The 9056-nt window shown below is 39.4% G+C and overlaps 1 protein-coding gene across 1 annotated transcript in view; it reads left to right on the top strand.

Annotated features, from left to right (window-relative positions):
* The window catches only part of LOC104491843 (glycogen [starch] synthase, liver-like), a gene marked incomplete at both ends in the record, with an annotated part of 32332 nt that extends 23718 nt beyond the window's left edge, over positions 1-8614 (top strand). Inside the window, 5 exons of the mRNA XM_010134317.1 lie at positions 1407-1513; positions 4781-4840; positions 5477-5555; positions 6215-6328; positions 8488-8614. Coding sequence (XP_010132619.1) covers positions 1407-1513; positions 4781-4840; positions 5477-5555; positions 6215-6328; positions 8488-8614 — 487 coding nt within the window. The remainder of the gene's footprint in view (positions 1-1406; positions 1514-4780; positions 4841-5476; positions 5556-6214; positions 6329-8487) is intronic.
* Positions 8615-9056: the final 442 nt, after the last annotated feature.

Raw genomic sequence — 9056 nt, 5'->3', positions numbered from 1 at the left:
AGCTGTTTAAGCAATGATTGCAGCAATATCTTATTGTATCTAATGATTTATATGACACCAATGACAAGCGAGGCTGATGGAAAGTCAAAGAAAACTGAGGCTAGTTTTCCACACCTCTCTAGAACAGCGTTCTGGGATTTGCTTCTCCTGTAAGCTAAGCCTGGCTTTATTGCATTACTGCAGCAATATGCATGCCAGCACCTGATTAGCTGTTCAAAGAACTCTTGCCCTGTAATTATTTCAAGAGGTTATTCCATTGGGAACACCAGAATTCCCATACTACTTGTGAATCTGGGAATGGTGGTGCTTCATAAAAAAGTCCCAGTGGTGTGCCTGAACCTAAAGAATACATAGATTTGGATGGAATTATTTTACAGAGTCTTTTTCCTTTGCTACTTGAAAACCACATAAACATTTTGGGAATAAAACATAAATGTTGGGACAGATTGTTAATACACGCCGAAATCATAGCATTATGGACTTTGAATGTGCCTCCAAAGAGAAAATACCCTTAAAATGACAGATGACTCCCATAAATTATTTTGTACTATACTTTTCCCTGTGCCTCAACCTGAGAGAACGTACGCCAATAGCCTGCTGGCGTGTCTAAAGTTTAGAACGGAGGCAATTCAAAATAATTTTATTTTTACAGCTGTGATCAGAGTTCACTCTTAGCATTTTTTTTAATACTTGCTGACAGGAGTACAACCTCATTCTGCTCCATGTGAGGAATCCCTCAGGGACGTGGTATTCTGAACCTCATAAACCCACAGGATAAACCAGCAAGCGAAACCATCTATAAGAAAAGGGTCAGATCTTACAGTAAATGATTTTGCCTTTGAAGTAGCTGGATGTGAAAGATGAGCAAGAAATTACATGCGGCTTTTTGTGTGTCAGGCAGGTTCTTTTCCAGGGGTTCAGGTAGACAAGTGGTTGCTATCATGCCTCTTTCTCCCTGTACATCTGGGGCACCACTGCTATCAAAAGCAGCTCTGCTCGCTGCTGTAGGGAATCCCCCTCCCCATGCCTGGTCATACTTCAGCTAGTGAACTAATTGCTCGCTCCTTTAAGCCAACGTAGTTTGTGTCAGGTGAGAAAACAGGTGTAGGATTTGAGCTTTTTGCGGTTTATGTTCACATCCTAAGCCATGGCCTCTAAACCCCGAGAAGTCAGGAAGATCTCTATTGCCCAGGTTGGAATTGGGTGACATCTGTTTACCTGTATTTATTCTCAGCCATATCTCTGACTTGACAAAAGCTCTCTAGCAAAAGGGAGAGGTGCAAGATCAGAGCCTTCCTGGACAACCAAAGCTCATTGTCTTTTCCTGTAACTAATTCTTAGTGTTCAAGTTGGCTGTGGTACCTTGTGGTGAGTTTTTTTTTCCTCTCCATCTTGTGTCCACGTAGGTTCACAAGACCGATGTTACAGTTGTTGTGTTCTTCATCATGCCAGCAAAGACAAACAATTTCAACGTGGAAACCCTGAAAGGGCAAGCGGTCCGGAAGCAGCTCTGGTAATTGCCATTCTCACTAACGACCTTGTACGGCGAATTGAGGAGACGTGCAAAAGTCTGTGATGAAGAATAGTGCTCTTTCTCTTTGCGCTGCCTGAACTGAGGATTGTGGGTAACTAGAACGTATTCGTGGGGATGAAAGAGATAGGGATGATAAAAAAGGGCAAACTTTTTTTTTTTTTTGTCTTAGGTTATTTTTAGTAAACTTGTCATTCTTTATAACAAGTTAGCAAATAGTACTTGTTTCGCAATGAAAAAGTCAAAGGTTCTGGAAAATCCAGTGTTCTGGGTTTCTTCTGACAGTTTTTGGCACTCTCTTTGGACATGCCATTGAGTTCCCACAAAATAAGCACTGCCTCCTAATTTATCAGAGTGATTTTATCTGCCACTGGTGGGAAAAAGAAACTAATGACATGTCCTCTTTTATTTAGAAATATGGATATTTTACCACCTAATCCAGCAAGCAGGCTCCTCATGACTGTATTTTCATAGACTTATGCCATCCAAAATCCAAACGGTTGACAACAATTGTCTGTGATTTTCTCTGTAGCCCACAATGAGCAATGGCCATACCCAAGCAGTGAAACTTACTGCTAAAAAGGGAAAATTGCCACAAACGTTCTCAGTTTAACAGTTTTCATTTTACAACTTCCCAAGCAATAAAACAACGCAGGGACAGAATTAACCTTCACCTAACTTTAACTGCTACGTGATTCTACGTAGGAAAAGACACATGTTGTGAGGTACTTCTGAACTGAGAAATGAGGCAAAACTGAAGGTTCACATTCATAAAGCAAATCAGCGGTGGGTCATCAAGGCTCAATTTTGTTTAAAATAATGAAAAATGCCATTTCATTCAACATATTTACAGATAAGTTATCTAAGCAGGGAAATGGAAACGTGTGCTTTATTAGGTGGCTAGAGCGGTTAAACTCCGCTGCAGAAGTAAGGAAGCTGTTCTTAAAGCTAAGGGACTAAAACCCACAAGACCAAGCTTCTGCTTTTACGCCTGTGTCTCCCTGTGCTTAACCTCTTTCTGCTGCCAGTTCTATATTTATAAAATGATAGAAATCTAAATGACTTAGAGATCTGTAGATGAAAGGCACTGTGTAAGAGAAGGATACTATTTTTCTTGTTATCTCATTAACTGACTCCAGCAGATGACCTCTGGCTCAGTTTCTGTATATCAGTAATCAAGTTGAAGTCTTTGATTAACGGATACTAAACCTTCAAAAAAACAGTGACAGAAATAGTTTAACAAGGATCATTGAAATCATTTAGCTTTTGCTGTATCTGGAAAAGAAGACAGACATGAGAAATCTATCTACTCTCTAGATTATCTCCGGAGTCATTACACAGAAACTTCTTGGGACTGACAGGAAATTCTCTACCCGGTTACCACTCTGGAGACAGGGACCACAAATGTAAAGGTTGGAATTAATTGTCCAACTCTGGCTTCCTAGAAGTAATGCATCTGAGCTGCCTTCACTGCCGGTGGATAGGGATGGTTCCCTCCAAATGTTGTTTCATCCTATACCACTTTAGCAAGTGTCTAAGAGGAGTGAAGGGAGTTATTCTCTGAGAAGGACTGTCACCCCCTGCAGCTCTGTGGTGCATCTGCATAACTAGCTTAAACTCTGGATGGCTGAAGTGGGGTAACATAGACAGGCTTTTTAACGAGAACTCTGTAAACAAGAACTGTAGGAAAATAATGTGAGTGCAATGAGAAACATCCATGCTTGAAATAAGTGCTTTTGACCTCTGCTGTGTCTCTGACAAAGTGTGTAATGTTTAAATATAATATAACAGGTATATATTAAATAAATAATATATGGATATTAGGAAAGTTTAGATATGCAAAGGTTTTTCCCTGTTGTATTTCTACCACATGGTTATTTCTCTGCTACTCAGTAACGCAGGAATGTAGTAACAGCAGAGGTGAACCTAGAGATGTGAAATCGTGCAAAAAATGCTGCTTCCAGCTATTCTTCCCACTGTGCTCTGTGAAAAGCAAAAGACCCTCTGTATCATCCTATGCACAGTTATCATGGTCATAATCTGGTGCTCCTAGATAAAACCACCTGATAGCAGTATCACATAGTAAAATTAGATAATTTTAAGGATGCCACAGAAATTAAATTCAAGAAGAGCTTGGCACTTATAAAGGAATAGACAATGGCTGATCTGGGATATAAAATCCCCTGTTTCATCTGCTTCTGGAAAAGCGGCCTATCCTATCTGGGTTAAGTTTTGGATTCTGGATGTCATAAGTCTATGAAAATACAGTCATGAGGAGACTGCTTGCTGGGATTTGGGTCAATTCGGTTTGACATTTAACTGCCTTACATTTCATACAAAATTATTGTGCCTGTGTGAGTTGGGAGAGAGCAACTAAAAACAGCTATGTGGATTCTCATCTTGGTAAAGTTTAGGATTTCACTTAACAAGTTTTGTCTTAGATCAAAGTATAATTCTTAGAAATCAAAAAGGCAGCAAAAGTTCAATGAAGTGGTGGTTTTACTCAAATTGCTATTTCGACAACAGCACTTCCAGTTGTACTTTCAAGTTATTTCAGCTAGGGGCAGGATAATATAAATAACTTTTTGCATTTAGAACAGTTGTTCACTAGAGTTCTTTATTAGCTAAAACACATTGGTCTGGCACAAGTTTTGTTACTAGCTTAAAACATAACCTGAGCTTTCCAGGAAGTTTTTGGGTTTGCAGACTAATTTATGTCAAAATACCTTTTAGTCTAACATTTGTTTTTCAAGTCTTTGAGTTAAGGAATAGGGCAAAAAGTGAAGGGAGATGTCTGCTTTTAAATCCCTATCTGTTTAACTCTATATATCTTACATCTTTCTCCTAGGTCAAGTTAAACTGGAGACTTGATTAGTGTCCAATGTCAATATTCATGTTTCTCTATGTAGAGTCATATATATGCTCTCTTCTTCATAGCTGAGATGAAAGTGTGGTTTGCTGATCAGAGGAAAATATTAAAAGTAATCACTCGTGAGGTCTGATTTTGGCTTTCAAAGTGCATTCATCTTTGGATGCAGGTCAAATCCTCAGCCGTGTTGAAATCTGTCCGCATGGCTGCTGGCTGGATAAAAGAGCTTGGACAGCCAAACTTCGGTCTGCTTCTGCATTCTTGAGTTCATCTGTATACATGAAAGCACTATTTAATTTCCAACAGCAGCAATCTCATTTATTCTGTCTTTGTCCTGGATTCTTCTGTTTTACATATATATTTTTTATGTATTTTCCTAGGGACACTGCACAATCTGTGAAAGAAAAGTTTGGAAAGAAACTCTACAATGCCCTGCTAAAGTGAGTATACAGGTTATTTTGTCCTGCCTTGCAGAGCCACGTATTCAGCTGGCTTACCTGTGGCGCTTCTGTGCTTCTCCTCTTTGTATAAGGAATTTTGACATCCACAGGAAGAGCATAGGAGAAGGATATAGGACCCTCTGTTCCATATACAGGTTACTTGTTCAATAGGCAAGTCACAGAGAAAAAAATTAAAGATACTTGCATCCCATTGTGGAATGAGTCTTAAGAGACATGGGGATGTTTGAGTTACGCAAAGGTTTACTCACAGTCAATAATTAGCTACCTCAGCTTAAAAAAACACCAGAGACAAAGTAATATGTATTAGCAGCTTAGTCATATCATTTCAAAAGACACCTGAAAGTGAATGACCCAAAGCACAGGTGAGATGACTGGAACTTCAGCAAAAAGAAGGTGTGTCTGAAAACCAGAAAAAAAGAATCCTTTAGCTTTTGTGGAAGCTAATGGGAAGATCAGCAAGTGTATGGAAGAACAAAACGCAGGGAATGGAGAAGGGCCATGAAAACAAAGGAAGGATTCATATTGACATCAGCAGACTTCAGATCAGACTTTGTTTGCTCTTTCTTCTTTTTCTTTATACAAACAATAATAAGTCATTTGGTAACTTATTTGCAGAGGAGAGATTCCAGACTTGAACAAGATTCTTGACCGAGATGATATAACCATTATGAAAAGAGCCATCTTTTCAACTCAGGTCAGAAAACGCATTATTTACACAAACGTCTAATATAAATCATAAACATGACTATGTACAAGGATTGTGTGTGACATACAGTGGTATGTACGCACAGAAAAAGAGGTTTTCAGCAAATATATTTCTCATGGGTAACATTTAAAGATCAGCTGTGATTGGTTTTAATGAGATCATGACCCAAACTAATCCTTTTGGGGAATCCATGGATATTCCTCTAGTTACATTTAGGAACCAGAATTCCTAATTCTTTTCTTCTGCACTAAGCTCAAACTTTGCATTGTTCCTGAAGCTTGGATTCTTCCATTTTCACTAAATATGTAAAATGAATCTCAAAAAGGAGACATAATATATTGACTAAAAACCTTTACAATTAAATGGTAGGCCTTTCTAAAAGTTAGTACAAATACATTTATTTTTACGTAAATGAAACAAGTCCTGTGACAGATTTATAGTCTTTCTTCTGGCCTTAGTTATATAGAAGACCACATTATATGATTGTAACTTTACTTTCTTACCTTAAAATGAAAGAGTATAAACCTATTCACATCAACGACAAAATCTCCTGCTCTCTCCCACTAACATTAGAAAATGGTTAGAAAATAACAGGACTCTTTGCCAACAGTTTTGTCCGGCTTACGGGTTGCCTTTCCTCTCCCTAGCGACACTGTCTGCCTCCAGTGACCACTCACAACATGATTGATGATGGCAATGATCCAATCCTCAATACCATCCGACGCATTGGCCTTTTCAATAACCGGACAGATAGAGTGAAGGTACATTCTGCCATTTTCATTTTAGGTATAAAGCGGAATTTCTTTCGACAGTCTCAGTCTGGATCATTAGCAGGGGGAGTGCAGTCAAATTCTTGACAGGCAGTATGACACTACTAGTAGCTCTTAGCGATATACTAAGAGTATTTCTTCCCTCTTTCTCCGTTTCCAGGAATGACAGCTAGTCACTTCACAGACATCTTCAGTTGCTGTTTAACCAAGTCAGAAATCTGATGTTAGGGAATTGTTTTCATTGCTGCCTCCTGTACTGAATGAGGAGCTACCACTCCTGAAATCCAGGAAGTGCCACAGGTCGTTTGCAGCCAGATACAAAACCCTGTAATAGATTCATTTGCTTGAAATTGGAGGTCCAGAGTTTGAGCACAGACATTTCTGGAGTATTGCTTCGTCTCTTAAGAACAGCACCCAGACACACAGCAGTTGCTGCAGAATGTAGCCAGGGTTTTGAACTGGAACAGACATACTTCCTGTTCATGCTGTGCTCATGTTTACGTCAACGTTGAATCTAAATAGAGCCTTTCTTTACTTCCATGTCTACCTTGCCAGACCACAGAAATTAGCAGGTCCTGCTTTCAAAAGTCTGCCAAATTTTTTGGGGGGTCTGGCAGTCTCTGGCATTCTCTCTATTAACTATCTCATCATCTATCTATTCAAAGTAGAACCCAAAATTGCAAATTCCTTCTCTTCCAAACTTTGCTTTTCAAGTCAGATATGTAGTATCTCTGACAGTGACATATCACTTTTTCTCAGTGCTTGGGCTTTTAAACCCATGACGATAACGGAGTGAACATTTCCCTCAACTTCCTAGCTGCTTCTTCCTGGCTTAACATCCTTTTTTTTAAATGTGTGTCTCCAGTGATCTCCAATAAGAGTAATATGGTAATAATACACTAGAGGTAACAAAAGTAGGGTGGAATATTTGCACTGTATATAACTGTATTATATATATAACAAAAAAATTCTTCATAATTAACTGCTTGAGGTCATTAGAAATCAGACAGCATATAAAAATGCAGACACCTCTTCCTGCTTTTCTGCAGACTTGGTTGGCTAGGTGTCTGTTGAGTTTGTACAAAACTGTTACTACCACTGGAAAAATACCTGCTGCATGAACAGGTTTGATGAGCTCAATGTCACAGGCAAAAATTCTGTAAACTTCAAATGGAAAGTCATTCTGAGAGATGTATGACATATCCTTGTGAACACAGTTGTCATGTGAAAAATGGCCTCAGCAATGCCAATGGAAAATTTTATTTGATTCACTGGGATCAAATAAATTGTTATCATGAGTTTACAGCCCATTTACCCTTTGAATTCATTCACCTGTTGGTTTACCCAAGCGAGTAGCATGACTATATTAGTAAGAAAGGATAAAAGCATATCCTTGACATGGAATAATGGCTGCAGTATGTTTATGTGGGGAAAAAGGCCCAGAGAAGGTTAAACCCTTCCCTCACACTTCTTCCTCTCAAAGCTGACTGGAGAGCACATACAGGGCACTTCTCTACTTAGCAGTGAAATATGGGGCACTGACTCACCGACCCCAAGTCCTGCAGAGTCAAGCTGGTAATTTATCTTGGGTCCTGGAATCAGGACATTAGCCCAGTTAATATGCCTTGTCTTTCAGCAAGATTAGCCAGGCTAGGCACAGGATTGTGATGGTAATATGCCTGGTTTCAAAATTCCCCTAGTGCTTGAGAGATCCATTGAGTACTGTAAGCATTCCTTTATTTCACTGGGAAGCTGTAAACCTGAGAAGCTCTGTATCCTCCTGAGGCCTCCCCTGGAACAAGACATCCCAACACTCTCTGCCTTGGTACAACAGACCAAGAGAATCAAGTCAGTATCGCTAAATGCCACAGCCTCAGGCATCATTTGCATGTACATGGCCTTCCTTGATCAACAAGGATAAGGCTGAAGACCTGTCCGGGAAAAGGGTTCATTATCAGCGCTGTTTCCAGGACAAGACTGCACACAGGCAGGATACACGGGAAGTTAATTAGATGACAGATGGGAAAAGGAGCTGTTGTCCAGATACTTAGGAAAAAAAACAGAGTGAAGAAATTTCTTAAGCTTATTGATAATTAAATTGTATTGATGATGGTTTTCTTTCACCTCTAATGCAAGTTTTGAATATCCAGGTGATTCTACATCCAGAATTTCTTTCTTCAACAAGCCCGTTGCTGCCCTTGGACTATGAGGAGTTTGTTAGAGGCTGCCACCTTGGTGTATTTCCATCATACTACGAACCCTGGGGTTACACTCCAGGTAGGCCTTCTGTGCATTTAGCCAGTCTTGAAAGATGAATACCCATTCTGTTGATGCAGAATACTTTGCATCCAGTTTCTTCTGGAGTGGTGAAAAAACTCTTTTGGCTCTGTTTCCTCTGCAGTGCAAAGGTCTTACTGCTGGCGAAGTTTGGGGGCATAAACCAGGTGGTATAAAATGGCACCTACTGACTGAAACTACTCACATTTGTCCCTGCGCTGGACCCTTTCCCATGTTAACATCTAATCTTTAGATTTTCTGCGAATTTAGAACAAAAAATCATTTTAAAAAATTTTAATTCTTAACTTGATTCAAGGATTTTAAAAGATTTAGAGAAATGTACATATTTGACAAGGGTTAGAGCTGGTCTGGCCACTAGATGAATGATGGATGCTCTTGATTAACACTCCTCCTCCTCTTCCCAAAGAGGGGAAAGAGAAAA

The sequence above is a fragment of the Buceros rhinoceros genome, unplaced genomic scaffold (genome assembly GCF_000710305.1).
Source record: "Buceros rhinoceros silvestris isolate BGI_N320 unplaced genomic scaffold, ASM71030v1 scaffold27864, whole genome shotgun sequence".
Lineage (NCBI taxonomy): Eukaryota > Metazoa > Chordata > Aves > Bucerotiformes > Bucerotidae > Buceros > Buceros rhinoceros.
Note: the sequence above shows the minus strand (reverse complement) of the source record. Positions and strands in the feature narration are given on the sequence as shown.